Here is a 20,672-nt window from a genome sequence, read left to right on the forward strand (position 1 = left end):
CTGTCACTCTCTCGCTCTCTCTCTCTCTCTCTCTCTCTCTCTCTCTATATATATATATATATATACTGTGTATCCATCTCTCCACACAGTGACAGACACATTTTAATTGAGTAATCACGTTGATTTACATTGTCTTTTTGAGAAGAATATACACTGAGTACACAAACTTAGGAACACCTTAAGTTGAATTCGCGTGTCAGTGTTGCCTGCATGAAGGTTAGGTCCTTTACCTGTAATTAACCTCTCCACTCGCCACTTCAATACTCATTTGTTTCCTTTCTGCAAATTGCATTTCATTTGTATCAGTTTACTCTTGTCAACTGTTTACATGACAGAACCAAGCTGCAAGAAGACCATTCTGTTTCCTGATGCAGGGGAGATGGTTGCGAAGGGGACCCTATCTGGAGGTTAAGATTAAACACAGGGTATTCGCTGATTCCACTTGTATGATATATTAAGGAGTTATTACCAATGTTCCCTCTACTCTGCGTGCGTGTGGGGGTGTGCTGTAGCCCCAAGACTGCCTTGCAGCTCCCCGGGACTGCCGCGCAGAGCGCAGAACCACTCTCAGCCCATGGAGAGAAGCATGAGATTGAACTTCACTCAACTTTCTAGATTTTTCCCTGTTAGTTAGCAACACTATCAATGTTTCCCTTTACTGTGGCAATTGTGATCGAATTAACGCAACATTAGCCACTTTCAATGCAACATACAGTAACAAAACCAACTATGCAAGAGATTTTGTTGTAGACAGAACACATTGGAGTAGGATTATATTGTGCATGACTCAGCCCATACTCTACACAGACCGGTGAGGCATAACCAATCAGAGATGCAGTAGGCCTATACGCAAATAGCCGTTGCCATATATGGATCTGTGCCATTTACTTTGAACTGGACTGTGTTTACAGCTGTGGTCATGAGTAGATGCGCTTGTATTGAGATCAAAGCAAGAGCTGCATGTGGCTGCGTGTGCACATGTTGTTCATATCCTTTGCTAGTTAGTGAGTTATTTGCCCAGTTATAGATCATTTGTAGTTAGCTATCGGGAGTGATTGCTTCCTACAAGAGTACAAAACATACATTTCTAGACATCTTTTAAAAAGCCAGAGCTTTTTTTTTGTCTTAAAGGGGCAGTGTTGTATTTTGAGACAGGCTTGAATAAGTTAAGTAGCCAATAGGCAGAGGTTAGTATAATTTGTCTGATTTTCTGTAATATTGATATGGGAATAATAATGCGTTTTATTTTGTAAAGCGGTTTCTTCCATCAAACAACACAACATTTTCAGTCACCTCCTTGTCTGAAGGACAAGTGGATTAACAGGTTAATGTCAGGCCCTGTATGTTTGTTTCAAAAGTCTCATGGAATGTTGGCGTACATTGAACACCACACATTGGCTGCTACTGCAGGCTGAATGATAGAACTGCTATTTCAATGTTAACATGTTATAGGATGCATTCTTTTCCATTTTTTTTTGATGGTGGCCAATCTGGTAGGCCTATATTGTGATCAAATAGTCACAGTAGTTTACTTGGCCACTGTTGAAAATGTAACTTAAAGCGGGTACAGCCTCAGTGTTCACAGTAAACTCGTGCTGGAAGTTGCACAGAATTTTCACAACATTCAAGTTTGCTCTGAGCAGACCTGAAATTTGCTTAGCGCCGAAATAATTAGATGTAACATTGGTCATCACTATGCGATATGTTGTAACAGTTTCTACTGTGTGCCTCCAGGTACTCAAAGCTGTCTGACCCAGCTAACTGGCTGAGGATCAACAGGACCAACGGTCAGATCACCACCATGGCCGTGCTGGACAGGGAGTCCATGTATGTCAGGAACAACATCTATGAGGCCACCTTCCTGGCTGCCGACAATGGTAAGTCTGGTAAGTGAGTGAGTGAGTGAGTGAGTGAGTGAGTGAGTGAGTGAGTGAGTGAGTGTGTGTGTGTGTGTGTGTTGCCTGCGCAATGCATCCCATGTGTACTGTGGAGAGAAGTGAAATATCTGTCTAAATGTGCCACAGGTGTGTGCTTTCAAAGCTGTTGTAGCGATCGGTGAAGTGCTCTAAAACCATTCGACCCAAACCATTACAAATAGAGGTGTGTGTGCTCTCTGTGTTTGAGAGGGAGGGCCCAGGTGGTGTTGTACCTCAGAGATATGAAGGATTGGATTGCGGGAATGAGGTGGGTTGCTCTCGTGCATGCAGAGTTTCGGCCAACAAGCTGTTGACGGCCTATTGATTTCAAACACTAGTCGACACTGGGATATATTCTACTTTGATTGAGTTTTGCTTTTATTTATTCTGCTCCACCAAGGAGGGAGCTCAACAAAGCGCCAAGCCAATCATTACAGACAAGCAGTCGATTGGGGTGCTCTGCTGTGCTGAGGCAGTAGAGCTTCACATACTGGCGCTGTAACTCATGCATTGTGTTACTCTCTAATAGGAGAAACAGTTGGATCTCCTCAGTGTGATGAGCTTGGTTGAACTCCATTCATGCAGACAGTGCCGCATCCGTTACTTAGCAGAAAATAGACTGGTAATCAGTCAGCTATACAAGACTGTTAGTCTGTTGGCCACGGACTGTAGGTCAGGGGGCGTTGTTATAGTGTCAGAGTCTGACTGTACTTTAGGATGTGTTTGTTGTCATAGTATATCGTAGGTTAAGGTATGCTTCTCCTCATTTTAACTGTGCTGTGGGAGGGAGGTATGTGGTGCTTTCCAGTAAAGTCATTTTCATGTGTCCTTTGAGAGTGCTGGGCTCTGGACTCACACAGAGTAGAATATTTATGTGCCGTTTCATTTGTTATGGCTGTCATCACTGGGAGCATTCACAACAAATGCTGTATTCCTCCATCACTCTCAAACCCTCCCTCAATATTCTCTCCTTCATTTCCCTCTGTCCCTTTTCTGTATTCCATTTTTATGATATTTCCTCCCTTCAGATGGAAGTGTTTTTAGGTACTGTATACGCATGAAGTTACCCTCTTCTCCTCGGATTGATTACATTTGTCTCTCCCTTCTCACCCCTCTCTATTTCTCTCCTCCCACCTCACTCACCCCTCCCCTATCTGTCTCTCTTTTTCCTCTTTCTCTCTCCTCTGCCCTCCTCTGCCACCCCCTTCACCCTCTCTCAGGCTCTCCCCCAGCCAGTGGGACAGGCACCCTACAGATACATCTGATAGATGTGAATGACAACGCTCCAGTGCTGTTGCCCAAGGAGGCCCAGGTGTGTGAACGGGCCAGCCCCCGCTCCAGGGTCAACATCACAGCCTCCGACGCCGACGCTGACCCTCACGTGGGGCCTTTTGTGTTCGAGCTGCCCTCCTACCCCCCTAGCGTCCGACGCAACTGGACCGCCTCCCGCATAAGCGGTAAGACACGGCTAGCCTGGGTCACTATTGAGAGATCTCCACCAGAGGTGTGACGTGTCAGAATTCAAATACTGAAGCCCCTTCTCCACACAGTCCCAGTATAATGCTTTCTGTTGATTTATATTGTCTAATGTGTGTGTGCGGATGCTCGCTCCCTGTGTGTTTGCCGCTGTGTGACAGATGACAATGGTGTGGTCTCAGGCTGATGGACTGTGGTATAATGGAGGTCTTACAGTAAATTACACTATTCTCCCAGAATGGCTCTGTCTCATGTTGATGTATGAGCTGTGTGCTTTGTGACAGATCACATCCATTCATCTCTCTGCACTGATAGACAAGATGCCACCCCTACAGTTTAATCTATGACACTATTTATTTTAACAATCCAATACTACTGAGGGCTATGTTTTCCGCTATGCCACGGTGAGGTCTAGGGGATCCATTTGGCATTCCCTTTTTTTACACAAAATATGCCTCTTAAATAGAAAAGAACTCGACTCTGAAGTGAAGAGATAACTGCATGTTATGGTAAATACAAGATCAAGAAATGGAGACAAGCAAACACAATGAAACAACGCGACCGTGGACCAAGTAGCTGACGACTCGACTTAAGTGAATTTAGAGACACTACTAACAGAAATTCGCACTGGCAATGGCAAACTGTCCAAGAAGATGAAGAAAATATCAGATGATTTCAAAAACTCTAAGCTGATATAACTTAACCGGGTTAGCCCTGGAGAAAATCATAATTATGGCACTTAATGAAACAGAACGGAGGACTTCAGATGCCGTTCAAGCCTTTGTTTTGTATATTTCCCCCGAAAACAACCGAAATGAATTCAGAATTCCTGGAAAAGGTAATAACACAACTACTGGGCCAGGAGAACTTCACAAGGGCTCCCACAATTGAAGGAGCACATCGAACAGGCGGCCTGAGAGAGGACACGAGCAGCAAACCAAGGGGCATCATCACAAAGTTCCTTAACTATAGGGTCAAAGATAAAGTTGTACGGCTGACCAAGCCAAAAAGTGGAGTAGTCGGACCTTTATCAACGCCGACATGAGCAGAGACCTCTACATGAAAAGCTGAGAATTTGACCCTATAAAGAAAAGCTATGGGAAAAACAATTACCCCGCACATCTACGGGTAAGACGGAAGGAAAGAGACAGACCTCACACTGAAATCAGCAAAATAAGCTACCTGATTCCTGGATAACCTGGACAAGGAGAACAGTGGATATGGCCATGAATGAAATGTATAGACTACAGGACAGCCTCTACAACAGACGATGTATGACAGATGGGTCACTGGACTATTGAACTTTTTAGGCTACTGAAATGAGGTGAACGATGGACTTTTACACCCCACCACATCAAAGACACAAAAGAGAACAGTATGTGTTGTTAAGGCCTTCCCTCACATGCCTATTGGAAAGAAAAGCACAGCACCGCTCAGGCCATCTGTCTAAGTGAATAACACTTTTATGACTATTGACTACGCAGCATGAATGGAAACCATTAATTGGTAGGCTGTAGCCATGAACTATTTGTTTAAGTAACGAACTGACAAGTGAACAAGACAACATGATGATTGGTGTGATCTGGACAATTATTTTTGAACGGTCCCCAGCCGATAGGCTGTAAAAGCCTGAGTGGGTGGGAAGAAATGAAATGTCCCATATGTGGGGGGGGGGAATAAAAGGCTGGGAGAGATGAAATATCATACAGACACTGAAATTGTAATCACACAATATTTTTATTTCCGTTGCATTCTCTCCCTTCCTTCTGTTTAACACGTTTAATTTACTTTCGCCCAAATGTAGGCATCATAACGGGGAAGTTGATATGCGAATTGGAAAAGGTCTTATCAATGTGGGCAACATGATATCATCACGTGCCGATTATCCTTTTCTTTTGGCTTTTCCCATAGAAAGTGCATTGAATAATGTTAATGAATTGGTTGAATGAATGTTGAAGAAACATGGACAATTGCCGAGTTTATAAAAGAGAGTGACAAACACGCAGGCTATGTGCACCAAGCCCACAATTATGCACCTTTCAATCATTATTTCCAGCTCTTTGTTGGACAATTATATCAAAATGAATTCATTAACTGAATCCCAAGGTCGAATGTACATGAAATGTAGCTAGGCCAACTGAACATGTAGCTGATCAACTCTGAAACAACACGTGAACAAATGGCACTTGCTTTGCCTCTACCAGTGCCCAGAGCTCTGTACCCAGGTGGGTCAAGACAAGTGAGCCCCACATGTGGATGTGTACAGTACAACGGAACTGTAGGCTACTCCAGTGGTTATAGGCCTGCATTTGTTTGCATTTATTTAATTGGAGTTGAACACATTTTTATATTTAATATACTACAATGATGCCTAATGCCTAAATAATCAAATTCATTTTATTCTCAATTAACAGAGTGATGGCAAGTGCTTTTTATGTTGTTTTTCTCTTGTTATTGACCTTGCGAGGGACAACTTAGTCCTTTGCTTTGGAAAAGCAGAGGTAAGCCTATCACTCTGGCCAGAAGAAATGATGTATACTTTGGACGGGTCTCATCTCTCTCAGAAGGTAGAACCAGCCTTAGACAGGACTCCTTAATAGTAAACACTATATTTGTTTCACCAACACAAATTACAGTGCATTCGGGAAGTATTCAGACCCCTTGGCTTTTTCCACATTTTGCACCCCATAATAATAATAATACCCCATAATAACAGAGCAAAAACAGGTTATTAGAACTTTTTGCAAATATATTGTAAATAAAAACTGAAATGTTAAATTTAGAACGAAAATAAAAACTGAAATATTACATTTACATCAGTATTCAGACCCTTTAGTCAGTACTTTGTTGAAGCACCTTTGGCAGCGATTACAGCCTTGAGTCTTCTTGGGTATGACGCTACAAGCTTAGCACAACTGTATTTGGGGAGTTTCTCCCATTCTTCACTGCAGATCCTCTCAAGCTCTGTCAGGTTGTACGGGGAGCGTCGCTGCACAGCTATTTTCAAGTCTCTCCAGAGATGTTCGGATCGGGTTCAAGTCCAGACTCTGGCTGGCCCACTCAAGGACATTCAGATACTTATACTAAATACTTAGTACATTTCTTGTTAACAAACTATATCAGGGGAAAATCAAACTAAATCAGCCAAGACCTCAGAAAACAAATTGTAGACCTCCACAAGTCTGGTTCATCCTTGGGAGCAATTTCCAAACGCCTGAAGGTACCACGTTCATCTGTACAAACAATAGTACGCAAGTATAAACACCATGGGACACGTAGCCGTCATACCGCTCAGGAAGGAGACACATTCTGTCTCCTAGAGATGAATGTACTTTGGTGCGAAAAGTGCAAATCAATCCCAGAAGAACAGCAAAGGACCTTGTGAAGATGCTGGAGAAAACAGGTACAAAAGTATCTATATCCACAGTAAAACGAGTCCTATATCGACATAACCTGAAAGGCCGCACAGCAAGGAAGAAGCCACTGCTCCAAAACTACCATAAAAAACCCAGACTACGGTTTGCAACTGCACATGGGGACAAAGATCATACTTTTTGGAGAAATGTCCTCTGGTCTGATGAAACAAAAATAGAACTGTTTGGCTAGAATGACCATCTTTATTTTTGGAGTGGGAGGCTTGCAAATTGAAGAACACCATCCCAACCGTGAAGCACGGGGTGGCAGCATCATGTTGTGGGGGGTGCTTTGCTGCAGGAGGGACTGGTGCACTTCACAAAATAGATGGCATCATGAGGCAGGAAAATTATGTGGATATATTGAAGCAACATCTCAAGACATCAGTCAGGAAGTTAAAGCTTGGTCGCAAATTGGTCTTCCAAATGGACAATGACCCCAAGCATACTTCCAAAGTTGTGGCAAAATGGCTTAAGGACAACAAAGTCAAGGTATTGGAGTGGCCATCACAAAGCCCTGACCTCAATCCCATAGAAAATTTGTGGGCAGAACTGAAAAAGTGTGCGAGCAAGGAGGCCTACAAACCCGACTCGGTTACACCAGCTCTGTCAGGAGGAATGGGCCAAAATTCACCCAACTTATTGTGGGAAGCTTGTGGAAGGAAACGTTTGACCCAATGCTACCAAATACTAATTGAGTGTATGTAAACTTCTGACCCACTGGGAATGTGATGACAGAAATAAAAGCTGAAATAAATCATTCTCTCTACTATTATTCTGACATTTCATATTCTTAAAATAACGTGGTGATCCTAACTGACCTAAAACAGGGAATTTTTACTAGGATTAAATGTCAGGAGTTGTGAAAAACTGAGTTTAAAGTTTAAATGTATTTGGCTATGGTGTATGTAAACTTCCGACTTCAACTGTATGTAAATAAGGTATTTCTGGTTTTAATTTTTTTATTTTATACATCTTGAAATATTTCTAATGACCTGTTTAAACTTTGTCATTATGGGGTATTGTGTGTAGATAGATGAGGAAATAATACAATAAGAAATCATTTTATTTACGCTATAACGTTAAAAAAAATGTGGAAAAGGTCAAGGGGTCTGAATGCTTTTCAGACTATGTGACTGTACATAACATGGACTTGTAATACTAACACTCACTCCGCAGTGGTTGGGAGCTGAACACGCAGTGGTTGGGAGCTGAACACGCAGTGGTTGGGAGCTGAACACACAGCGATCCAGACTCCTCTAATATCGTAGATTACACCTACAGACTGAAATTAATATATATATATATATTATATATATATTTTTTTATAATGATCATGATAATAATATATACAGTACCAATCAAAAGTTTGCACACACCTACTCATTCAAGGATTTTTCTCAATTGTTATTGCTATTTTACTATTTTCTACATTGTGTAATAATAGTGAAGACATCAAAACTATGAAACAACACATATGGAATCATGTAGTATCCAAAAAAGTGTTAAACAAATCAAAATGTATTTAAGGTTTTAGATTATTCAAAGTGGCCACCCTTTGCCTTGATGACAGCTTTGCACACTCTTGACATTCTCTCAACCAGCTTCATGAGGTAGTCACGTGGAATGAATTTCAATAAAAATAAATAAACTTTTCTTAAAAGTTAATTTGTGGAATTTATGCTTTTGAGCCAATCAGTTGTGTTGTGACAAGTTATGGGGGGGAAGGGGGGGGGGGGCATACAAAAAATAGCCCTAATTGGTAAAAGACCATATCCATATTATGGCAAGAACAGCTCAAATAAGCAAAGAGAAACAACAGTCCATCGTTACTTTAAGACATGAAGGTCAGTCAATACGGAAAATGTCTTTCTTCAAGTGCACTCGCAAATACCATCAAACGCTTTGATGAAACTGGCTCTCATAAGGACCGCCACAGGAAAGGAAGAAACGGAGTTACCTCGGCTGCAGAGGATAAGTTCATTAGAGATACCAGCCTCAGAAATTGCAGCCCAAATAAATGCTTCACAGAGTTCAAGTAACACACATCGGAACATCAACTGTTCAGAGGAGACTGTATGAATTAGGCCTTCCTGGTCGAATTGCTGCACAGGAACCACTACTAAAGGACAACAATAATAAGAAGAGACGTGCTTGGGCCAAGAAACACGAGCAATGGACATTAGACCGGTGGAAATTTGTCCTTTGGTCTGGAGTCCAAATGTGAGATTTTTGGTCCCAACCCCTGTGTCTTTGTGAGATATGGTGTGGGGGAACAGATGATCTCCGCATGTGTATTTCCCACCGCGGAGCATGGAGGAGGAGGTGTTATGGTGTCGGGGTGCCTTGCTAGTGACACTGTCTGTCATTTATGTAGAATTCAAGGCACACTTAACCAGCATGTGTACCACAGCATTCTGCTGCGATACGCCATCCCATCTGGTTTGGGCTTAGTCCCACTATCATTTGTTTTTCAACAGGACAATGACCCAACACCCCTCCAGCCTGTGTAAGGGCTATTTTACCAAGGAGAGTGATGTAGTGCTGCATCAGATGACCTGACCTCCACAATCCCCCGCCCTCAACCAAATTGAGATGGTTTGAAATGAGTCGGACCGCAGAGTGAAGGAAAAGCAGCCAACAAGTGCTCAGCATATGTGGGAACTCCTTCAAACTGTTGGAAAAGCATTCCAGGTGAAGCTGGTAGAGAGAATGCCTAGAGTGCGCAAAGCTGTCATCAAGGCAACGGGTTGCTATTTGAAGATTCCCAATTATATTTTGATTTGTTTAACACTTTTTTTGTTTACTAAATGATTCCAAGTGTTTTATTTCATAGTTTTGATGTCTTCACTATTAATCTACAATGTAGAAAATAGTTCAATTAATGAAAAACCCTGAATGAGCAGGTGTTATAAAAACTTTGTCCGTTTTTAAGAAATGTTATTTAAATGTTATATATTAAAAATTAAAAAAAATTGTACTAGTTGGACAATGGCCATTTTTAAACACTGAGCAAAAATATAAACATAATATGCAACAATTTTACTGAGTTAGAGTTCATATAAGGAAATCAGTCAATTTAAATAAATTCATTAGGCCTTAATCTATGGATTTCACATGACTGGGACTACAGATATGTATCAGTTGGTCACAAACACCTTTAAAAAAAAAAGGTAGGGGTGTGCTGCTGTTGTGACGCCGATTGGACGTACTGCCAAATTCTCTAAAATAATGTTGGAGGCTGCTTATGGTGGAGAACAATGCACCTTTTATTGTTCCCAGCACAAGGTGCACCTGTGTAATGATCATGCTGTTTAATCAGCTTCTTTATATGCCACACCTGTCAGTTGGATGGATTATCTTGGCAAAGGAGAAATGCTCACTAACAGGAATGTGAATACATTTCTGAGCAAAGTTTGAGAGATAGAACATTTGTGTATAGAACATTTTTGGGATATTTTATTTCAGCTCATGAAACATGATATAAACACATATATTGCGTTTATATCTTGTTTCAGTAGATAAATATTGTCCTTCGTAACACACCTTACTTACTTAAAATAGGGCATTTGTGGTTGACTAGAGCTCTCCCGAGAGGTGCAGTGGTCTAAGGCACTACATTTCAGTGCAAGAGGCAATACTACAGTCACTGGTTCGAATCCAGGCTGTATCACATCTGGCCGTGATTGGGAGTCCCATAGAGCGGTGCACAATTGGACCGGGTTTGGCCGGTGTAGGCCGTCATTGTAAATAATAATTTTTTCTTAACTGACTTGCCTAGTTAAATAATGGTCAAAAAAATGTATCTGGCCAAGACTATATAAATACAGTAGCATGTGTGGGGAAATCAAGCCAGAAAAGAAAGTGCATTGTTTAACCTATAACCTGTGAGTTAATTTGCCTTGCCACCTTGATATAGGTCTAAGGCTGAGACAATAAAAAGATGCAGTTGCATCATAAATTCAACCACACCTTTGTTTCATCACAAAACCGGAGAGCAACATCTGTCCAGTGGAGTCCACAAAGCATATTGCAAATAACAAACAGTTGCTGGTCAATTAAGTTTATGTTTCTGACATTTTCGGACTACTAAACAACTATTGATTTAGAACCACAGAGTTACAGCAAGTCGCAAAGAAAAGAGGAGCTGGCTCCAATATTCCAGCACCATTTCAACTTCAACATGTCAACATGTCAACATCATTAAATCACCTATGCTTAGTCTAATACAGTGTGCACTAAAATATATATTTTTTTAACGATTTATTCCAATCAACTGAATTAAGCTAAATATGATTTGGCTGTAACTGGTACTGATTTCTGTGCTAAGTAGAAAAAAACATGTTGACTCACCCTACTTGTTGAGAAATGCCAATGCCATCCTCCTTTCTTTCATGTTGCCTGAATGGTCTATGACTGACATACAGTACACACTTTTAGTTTTAGTTATCCTAGGCTACCTGGCTAAAATGCTTGCTCTCTAGCCTAACTTCCTTTCATGGGCAACGACGAGCCAGTTAGTTAACATTAGCCTACTACATATTGAACTTCAGGCCAGGGACACAATTAATTAATTCATGATTGGATCAGAATCACCGTCATAATCATTGGCCAGTACGGAGAATGAAGTTAAACCGCAAGTCCAAATCCCTATCTCCATCCATGGCTAATTTGGAAAAGGAACAATTTTAGCTAGCTAGCTAACCACCGGAGGACAACAACACAACGAGATGCAACAATTAAAGTATTTTTCTGTCAATAACGTTTAGCTTTTGATGTGATGTGATTGGTATGAAGCCAAATCCAAACTGGCTTTCCTTTACACTTTTTTTTGGACCACCAGGACCATTTACAGTTGAGCACACTCAGTGTAGCTCAACGTGGATTGGCAATAATTTATAGATGGGCTACACATACAAAGAAGGAGGGGCGCTATTTTGCTCGCTCAGATGCTTTCTCTGATGAGATACATTCAGCCCCTTGCGAATTGAGGTAAAATTATGAAACACTAGAGATAAGAAAGATACATTTTTTCTTTCTTTCTTGATCCATATTTTTGGGTAAACGTGGCTTACCTTGGCATCCATGAATACACGCCACTGTATTGTCAATTGTCAAAGACTCCAGCCACCCAAGTCATAGACTTGTCACACGGCAAGCTGTACCAGAGCGCCAAGTCTAGGTCCAAAAGGCTCCTTAACAGCTTCTACCCCCAAGCCATAAGACTGCTGAACAAATAATCAAATGGCTACAAACTATTTGCATTGACCCCTCTTGTTTTTTTACACTGCCGCTACTCGCTGTTTATTATCAATGCAATATCTACAAGAAAATATTACCTCAAGTACCTGAACTAACTTGTACACCCACACATTGACTCTGTACCGGTACACCCTGTGTATAGTCTCGTTAATGTTCTTTTATTGTGTTTCTTTTTTTAACTTCAGTTTAACTCTTATTTTCTTAAAACTGCATTGTTGGTTAAGGGCTTGTAAGACAGCATTTCACGGTAAGGTAGCAAAAACTTGGCAATTCAACACAATGTTACTTGGAAGATAAGAAGTTCACCTCATAGCTCAACACACAGATATACATGTTTTTGGAAAGATATTTAAATAATGAAATATGCCCAACTGTGGTCTAGGAAGCTCTTATACGAGAGCATATACGAGAGGTTTAATCATGTCTTACTCTTGACATAAGAAAAAGAATACCCATAAAGAATTAGAAATACGAGAACAAACATTTTAACACAAAATTTGAACACCCTTCAACAGTTGAACACATTGAAGCTCGAATGTAACACAATAAACACCCGATCTGCAGAGATTGCTGCCATGAAATCTAAGCAACAATATGTTGAGCGAGGTGAAAGTGCAGGGAAAATACTTGATTGGTAAATTAAGAAAGAGGAAGGGAAACATACAGTATCAAATCAAAGTTTATTTGTCACGTGCGCCGAATACAACAGGTGTTGGTAGACCTTACAGTGAAATGCTTACTTACAGGCTCTAACCAATAGTGCAGAAAAGGTATTAGGTGAACAATAGGTAGGTAAAGAAATAAAACAACAGTAAAAAGACAGACTATATACAGTAGCGAGGTTATAAAAGTAGCGAGGTTATATACAGACACTGGTTAGTCAGGCTGATTGAGGTAGTATGTACATGTAGATATGGTTAAAGTGACTATGCATTTATGGATGAACAGAGAGTAGCAGTAGCGTAAAAGAGGGGTTGGCGGGACACAATGCAGATAGCCGGGTTAGCCAATGTGCAGGAGCACTGGTTGGTCGGCCCAATTGAGGTAATATGTACATGAACGTATAGTTAAAGGGACTATGGATATATGATAAACAGAGAGTAGCAGCAGCGTAAAAAGAGGGGTTGGGGGGGCACACAATGCAAATAGTTCCGGGTAGCCATTTGATTTCCTGTTCAGGGGTCTTATGACTTGGGGTAACAACTGTTGAGAAGCCTTTTTGTCCAAGACTTGGCACTCCGGTACCGCTTGCCATGTGGTAGTAGAGAGAACAGTCTGTGGCTGGGGTCTTTGACAATTTTTAGGGCCTTCCTCTGACACCGCCTGGTGTAGAGGTCCTGGATGGCAGGCAGCTTGGCCCCAGTGATGTACTGGCCCGTACGCACTACCCTCTGTAGTGCCTTGCGGTCAGAGGCCGAGCAATTGCCGTACCAGGCAGTGATGCAACCAGTTGATGCTCTCGATGATGCAGCTGTAGAACCTTTTGAGGATCTCAGGATCCATGCCAAATCTTTTTAGTTTCCTGAGGGGGAATAGGCTTCATCCGTAGCATTCAAACCCCAGGTAGCATAACAATGGATCCTTCTGAAATCCACTCAGTCTTTAAAACATTTGATCACAAACTGTATCAATCCTAAAACAAAAGTTCAAATTAGGATATAGAAAATTAATTTCCTTAATAAGCCAATTTGACCAATTATAAGTGTATCAGAGAAAATGAATATGGATAGAAACATTACCCCGGGTGAATTGTTGGAGTCCATCAATAATAATAAAAAATAGGAAATCTAATGATGAATTCCCAGTGAAATATATCGACACTTCTGTTCCAAATGGCTGAAGCCTATATTACTTATGCTCACAGCAGGTCTAGAGAAAAACAGACTTCCCCGGTCTCTGTTTGGCTACAATCACCCTATTTAAACAGAAAGATAAGGATCCATTGTCATGCGGATCTGTCTGCCTATTATCACTCATGAATGTGGATCACAAAATCATTGCTAAAGTATTGGCTTTTCGCATAGAAACAGGAACAGGATTTCCTCAGACAACCTCCAATAATTCATCATACCAAGAACTTGAACGCTCCAAAAGTGGCAGTATCAATAGATGCTGAAAAAGCATTTGATAGGGTGGAATGGGCATATTTGGTGACTGTCTTTAAAAAAAGTTAGATTTTGATCTGTTAATTATTTCCTGGGATGAACTAGTGTACAAATCCCCCCAAAGCATCAATATGAACAAATTGACAGATCTATGCACCATTTTCATTATCAAAAGGGACAAGACAGGGATGCCCTTTGTCTAATTATTCATTTTCTTTAGTCACAGAACCCCTAGCATCAGTAATTAGAACTCATGGCTCAATCTGGGGAATAGAGATTGGTGGAGATCAACATGTAATGTCATTGTATGAGGATTACATTTGACTTTATTTATCTGTCTTTTCTTTTACTACTGTTGGACACATATGGTGCTCTATTTAAAGTCAATTGGGAGAAAACTGAAATAATGCCCATTTCTAATTATACTTCTCAAGCTTAGAAAGTACATTTAAGTGGAAATAGACAAAGACACATATGAAATACCTGGGTGTACTGATGCCATGCAATCTGGAGGAGGCATATAAAATCAATTAATTTCCTTTAATAGATAAGATTGAATTCAATGTTCAGAGATGGAGATCTCTCCCAATATCTATGTTACATGTAGGTAGAGTCAACACAATAAAACATGTATATATTACCAATGTATATATTACCGTTGATGTATTTATTCCATGCCCTGACAGTTTCAATTTCATCCAACCTTTTTAATAAATGAAATGGCCTGGGGGTCTTGGACTACCTCATATGAACATGTATTACTGTGCTACACATCTGCATTCACTTCAACACTGGACAGCAGACTATCCTGGTGCATGGAGGAGTATTGTAACAAAACATGTAATACCTTATGATTATTTAAGATAATTCATAGGACTGTAATGTAATGTCACATTTTGGTTGGAGATGCAGAAAGCTCTAAGGAACCGTTTTATTGCACATGCTGTGGTCCTGTGATAAACGGACACCATTGTGGGATCATGTATGTGCTGTCCTTTCATTGTGTCTAGGAATTGATATCCATTTCTGTCTGTTGGGAAATGTAAATATTGGTGATCAATATCAGAGAAAGTTTTGTAATCTAGGTCTAATTGCTGCAAAGAAAATGTATATCCATGAAGTAGTAAGCCTCATATTCACCCTCAATAAGAAACTGGAGGACTGAACTACCTGTCTACATACTGTTGGATTTTGTATATTATAAAGCGATATAAAAACCAGATGTGTTTGATGAAATTTGGAAACCATATGTTGATCACCTCGGAGAATGTGTTGTATAGTGTGCGTTTTGTGTTTTTGTGTTGTGAGGTGCTGTGGAAAAACATATATATTTTTTTAACTGATACTCTTGGTTTAGGTTGAATGAGATATCCTGTGCTGTAGCTGTGTGTGTATTGAGCTCCAGTAACTGCCTGTGTATTATTCAGTATGCATTTGCATGTATTGTATCTCTGCAGTACTGCTCACAGATGACTACAGTAAAACCCCAGAATGGTCAACTGTTTATATTTTACACCATTGCTATCGGATACTGGGAGCTTCACGCAGTGACGGGACATTGTGTCTGTGTGATTATGTGCAGGTGACTATGCCCAGCTGAGACTGAGGATTCCCTACCTGGATGCAGGGGTGTATGAGGTTCCCATCATAGTGTCGGACTCTGGGAACCCGCCCCTCTCTAACAGGTCTATGATAAAGGTCAAGGTGTGTCCGTGTGACGACAACGGAGACTGTACTACCACCGGAGCTGTAGCTGCCGCTGGACTGGGGACCGGAGCGATCATAGCCATACTCATCTGTATCATCATACTGCTTAGTGAGTATAATACACACTTATACACACACACACACCTGTGCTGTAGGTGTCATTGACTGTGTCAACATACTACTCCCAGCCCTCCTCTGTCTACCCTGCTGATGTGCTGTGTGTGTTGCAGCAATGGTACTGGTGTTTGTGATGTGGATGAAGCGGAGGGAGAAGGAGCGTCAGGCCAAGCCCCTGTTGATTGACCCAGAGGATGACGTCAGAGACAACATCCTGAAATACGATGAGGAGGGAGGAGGAGAGGAGGACCAGGTCAGTGATATACACATGCACTAGGACTTCGTTTAACAACGCAGCCATACTTATAGCCTGATGATGACCACACCGAGGATGATGAAGCCAACGATGATGATGACGACGACAACGATGATGAAGATGTAATGTTTTGGACTCAGACACTTACTCCGCCATTCTTACACTTACACTGAGTCCCCTTCCTTGTCTGGTGTTGCAGGACTATGACCTAAGCCAACTGCAGCAGCCCGAGGCTCTGGACCACATCATCTGTAAACCAACGGGGGTGCGCAGGGTGGACGAGAGGCCTGTCATCGCTGAGTCCCAGTACCCCATCAGACCTAGCCTGCCTCATCCCGGAGATATTGGAGACTTCATCAACGACGTATGTTAACTATTAGACATTGTTCATCTCGAAAGATCATACAAGTGTGTTAATGTTCATGTCCCTGTACTTAACAGTGATATCTTTTCAAAAGTGTTCAAACACAGTAGCAAGGCACAGTAGAAGTATTTTGCCTTCCTCTCCTCAGTGTTAACTAACCCTCTATGTGTTTCTCTCTCAGGGTCTGAGGGCAGCAGACAACGACCCCACAGCCCCGCCCTATGACTCCCTGCTGGTGTTTGACTATGAGGGCAGCGGCTCCACGGCCGGCTCTGTCAGCTCCCTCAACTCCTCAAGCTCAGGGGACCAGGACTACGACTACCTCAACGACTGGGGCCCCCGCTTCAAGAAGCTGGCTGACCTCTACGGCGGAGGAGACGACGACTGAGAAAGGGGTGGGGTACGGAGGGGGTCCGGGGGGAGGGTTTGGGGTTGGGGTCAGATGCTCCTCGAAACCACAGGCAGGGCCCAAGCAGTACCACATTAGATATTTCCATAGTAGACCAGTGAGGACAGAACGGACGTTAGAGACTGTTCTAGAACACGGCCTGTGACCTCACCAGGTTCTGCTGCTACTCTATTCTGGCTTTTTTAGTGGCAAGTTTTTAGTGTGTTTTGTTTCTCACTCTACTGAATTTCAAGCTATCTGGGGACACAAGGCACTTCTGAGAAACAGGAGTGATGACGCTCGTTTGGCTTGGATGGTAAAAAGGAACAGGACAAACCCGTCTCTTTTTGGCCTGACGCTGAAACAGAGTGTACTGAAAGACACTTTCTCTCTCAACTTGAATTTCATTAGAACAGAAGCACTGTCGTTTTATAAAGTGCCTTTTGTGGTGTGTTTTGTATTGGACTCCTGCTATCTCAGGGTTGTTTGCCATTGGAGTGGTTTCGAGCGGCACACTCCCTTGTAACCTCCATGCCCCCAACCTTCATATGGCTCCCTCTCCTCTTCTCTCTGGTGTAGAAAGAACTACTGTACCCAGCAGCAACACAGAGAAGTGAACCTCACAACGAGGGCTGGATGCAGGTCAAGATCAGTTGAACTCTGACCTTTTGGAGCATTTTGGGGAAGTACTACTAAAGCAACCCTCTGTCAGTGAGACCTGATACACACTAGGGTGATCGAAGACTTTCCCAAGCATCATCCGGTCAACACAACAACACACTGACATTGGGTGTGTGAGTGTATGTGGTTGTTTTTATAAATGTGGGGGTTTTCTAACAAACAGAGAATGCCTGCCTTTCCTCTGTGAACTCAGTCTAGGAGCATTTACGTTTGGACGCTTGCCTGCCCTGTACGGTTTTGTGTTGCTTTCCACACTGTAAAACTTATATAGGCATGATCTGAGTAGTGAGACAGTATGAGACAGTACGACTTTAAATGGCTTGGAAAGAAGGCACTGAAAAAGAAGCGTTATAAGGATTTTTTTGCCTTGAACATTCCCATTTTTTAGGTCAACAAAACTATTAAAAGGTGCATGATTTTTTTCCAAAATGTTTTACTCAACGCACTTGTTCTTATGTGGTGAGAATGTAAAAAAATAGTAAGCTGAAAATATATGAATATACTCTGTAAAAAGACATTCAAAAAAGAAAATGCTGTAAGATACCTATTTTTTGAAGTATTAACAACCAAAAGGTTGATGCTCTTCAATGGGCTGAATGACATTTTGGCCCGGCCATTTTCAATGTGTGCGCGTGTTTCTTTTCTAATTTTGGTCAAGATGTAGGTTTCTTTCAGTTTATCTTTTTCACACAAAAAAAAATTGTTGGTTCTTTTTTTAAAATTAAGAAAGCTTTGTTATAGTTCAGTTTTTTTTAATATGTCAAATGCAGCCCTCCCTCTTCTCTTGTGTCTTTGACGCATTCCTGTCGGCCTCTGAAGTTGGAACTGTTCAAGGGTTAAACAGCCATGCCTGCTGATAGTTGTTCTATTATTCAGTGTATCTGAATTCTTTTCTTCATTGATCTGGATATGTGCTTTAGAAAATAAATGAGACATGTTTTAAAAATGTGGCACCTTACTTATTTCTACCCTGTTCAACCATCAGTGTTCTTCACTCCCGACTTTCTGAGATTACACCCTCCTGGAAAATGCTCTTGATACTAGTTTTATCTTAAACTTGGCCATTGGTTATTTTGCACCCTCGCTGAATGACTGACTGTACTATTCTCTGTTTGTGTTTTTGCTGGATGTCAAGGCCTGACGGTTCTAACTCCCTGTACACTGCAGAGCTGGGTCACAACGTGTATTTGTGTCCATCCCTGTGATTTCAATTAGTCAGCTGAGGCCCCAAAAAGCGGCGGGGGAATGGAAGGATTTTAATCCTCCCCGGCTGTGTGTCTATCAATTAGCCACACCATTAATCCCCAGGACCTAATCTCATTAGATAGAGAGCCTTTAATGAGACACCCAGAGAGAGAAATTATATATATATCTATTATTTTTTTTAACCTGTTTTAGACCCAGGTCCACTCAGATCCAACCCTGGAGAGAGAGAGAGAGAGCAATTTAATAAGGATTTCCTTCCATTCATACTGTGAAGCACAGCAACCATACTAACAAGAAGATTCCATCACCTATGAATGGCATTGCTTTTGCACAAGTAACTATTAAAAAGTAATAATTGTCTTCAGATGATGATGCAAATGGAGAGTTACTTCGGTTTCTTCAAGGATCAAGCTACTTTGAGTCCCACAATCACACCGGCGTGATTTAGTGCTTCCAACCCCTTAAACAGTGTGTGTTTGAGCTACAGACTTCTTTTTTTTGTATTGGTTTTGTCTATTTGTGTTCTTCTGCTTCAGATGATACCAACCATTAGTATGTGTGATTAACAGGAGGTGAGCTAGAACGGATTGTGAGATAAGGGCGGATCCCGAAAACGGTTCTTCTCACAAAAATGTCTATAAAATCCATACGGTTTGAGCGACATACTATTATGAGCCCACTATGAATTAGCGGAGACTCTCACAAATGTGCGTGTTTGCTCAATGTTTTGTTCGAGGACGTTCACAAGTCAAACAAGTCATTAGGAAGTAAGGTTTCTTCTACATAGAATATCATAGGAAATCCCAGGACATAGTGTCTACAATGCTGACGTAGTTTCATTTTCATTTTCTATTTGGTTTTTGCTCGACGTTTGTGACTCGTTTCAAGAAAATAGGTGTATGTCACAGGTCACTACTTCACAGGAGAGCCGTTTTTTAATAAAAATGCATGTGACCTTTCATGTGCCTTAATAACAAACTAGTATGGCATATGTAAATACTAATACAATTGTTAAATTACGAGCCTAGTTGGTTTAGCCACAGAAAAGTCAGCAAACTTCCCCCTAGCCATGTTTGGCTGAGATAATGAGTGGAGTGGACATGCCGAGAGAGGAGTTTGGATTGGTCTGCCATAAGCTTACTTCTGTCTATTTGAGCTGGTCAGTATGTGTAGGAACTCCTGTTTAATGCAGCTTTTTATAAAAAAATGTATCGCGTAGTAAAACTGGATAAGTGTTGCTCTCCACTTTCTGGAGGACCGAGTTTTGAAATCTGTGGAATTTGAGTATCATAGCTAAAGAGATGGAGAAAACACCAGTCTCTGGATTACATCTTCAAACTAAGGGCAACCATGGCATCCGTGACAGGGAGATGCGTCCACCCTTGATGTATATGTGTAAGATAGTCTAGCTAGCTACATTTTCAGATATTACAAGTTTATAATTTTGACAGAAAGTGGTTTCATTTCAAGTTAAAGTGTACTGGTAGCTAGCTAACGTTACATGTATGATCTTATTATTCGTATCGCAGAGCCATTTGCTTTGCTAGTTTTAGTCTAATGTTAGCTAGCTAACATTGAACCTGGTTGGTTAGCTACCTGCAGATTCATGCAGGGTAGTAACATCATGAGTTGGGATGATGGTAAATTGTTTACCTAGCTAGCTAGCTACATGTCTTAACAAAAGACTCCACTATGCAAGTAACCATTTCAGGTTTGTTCGTAAATTCAGTCTGGCCATCTACTCCGATTTCAGAGCACTCTCATCTGAGTGTGCCAGAGTG

The 20,672-nt window shown here is 41.4% G+C and overlaps 1 protein-coding gene across 2 annotated transcripts in view; it reads left to right on the forward strand.

Moving 5' to 3' along the window:
* LOC109890185 (cadherin-4-like) overlaps window positions 1-18,635 on the forward strand; it is a 242,741-nt gene extending 224,106 nt beyond the window's left edge. Inside the window, exons 12-17 of one of the 2 annotated variants that reach the window (XM_020482164.2) lie at window positions 1,735-1,877; window positions 3,137-3,373; window positions 15,755-15,988; window positions 16,110-16,249; window positions 16,452-16,616; window positions 16,798-18,635. In XM_020482164.2, the coding sequence (XP_020337753.1) occupies window positions 1,735-1,877; window positions 3,137-3,373; window positions 15,755-15,988; window positions 16,110-16,249; window positions 16,452-16,616; window positions 16,798-17,004 (1,126 nt within the window). In that variant the 3' untranslated portion in view covers window positions 17,005-18,635. The remainder of the gene's footprint in view (window positions 1-1,734; window positions 1,878-3,136; window positions 3,374-15,754; window positions 15,989-16,109; window positions 16,250-16,451; window positions 16,617-16,797) is intronic. The other variant, XM_031824984.1, reaches the window with a different exon arrangement.
* Window positions 18,636-20,672: the final 2,037 nt, after the last annotated feature.

The sequence above is a fragment of the Oncorhynchus kisutch genome, linkage group LG5, assembly GCF_002021735.2.
Source record: "Oncorhynchus kisutch isolate 150728-3 linkage group LG5, Okis_V2, whole genome shotgun sequence".
In the NCBI taxonomy this organism is placed as follows: Eukaryota; Metazoa; Chordata; class Actinopteri; order Salmoniformes; family Salmonidae; genus Oncorhynchus; species Oncorhynchus kisutch.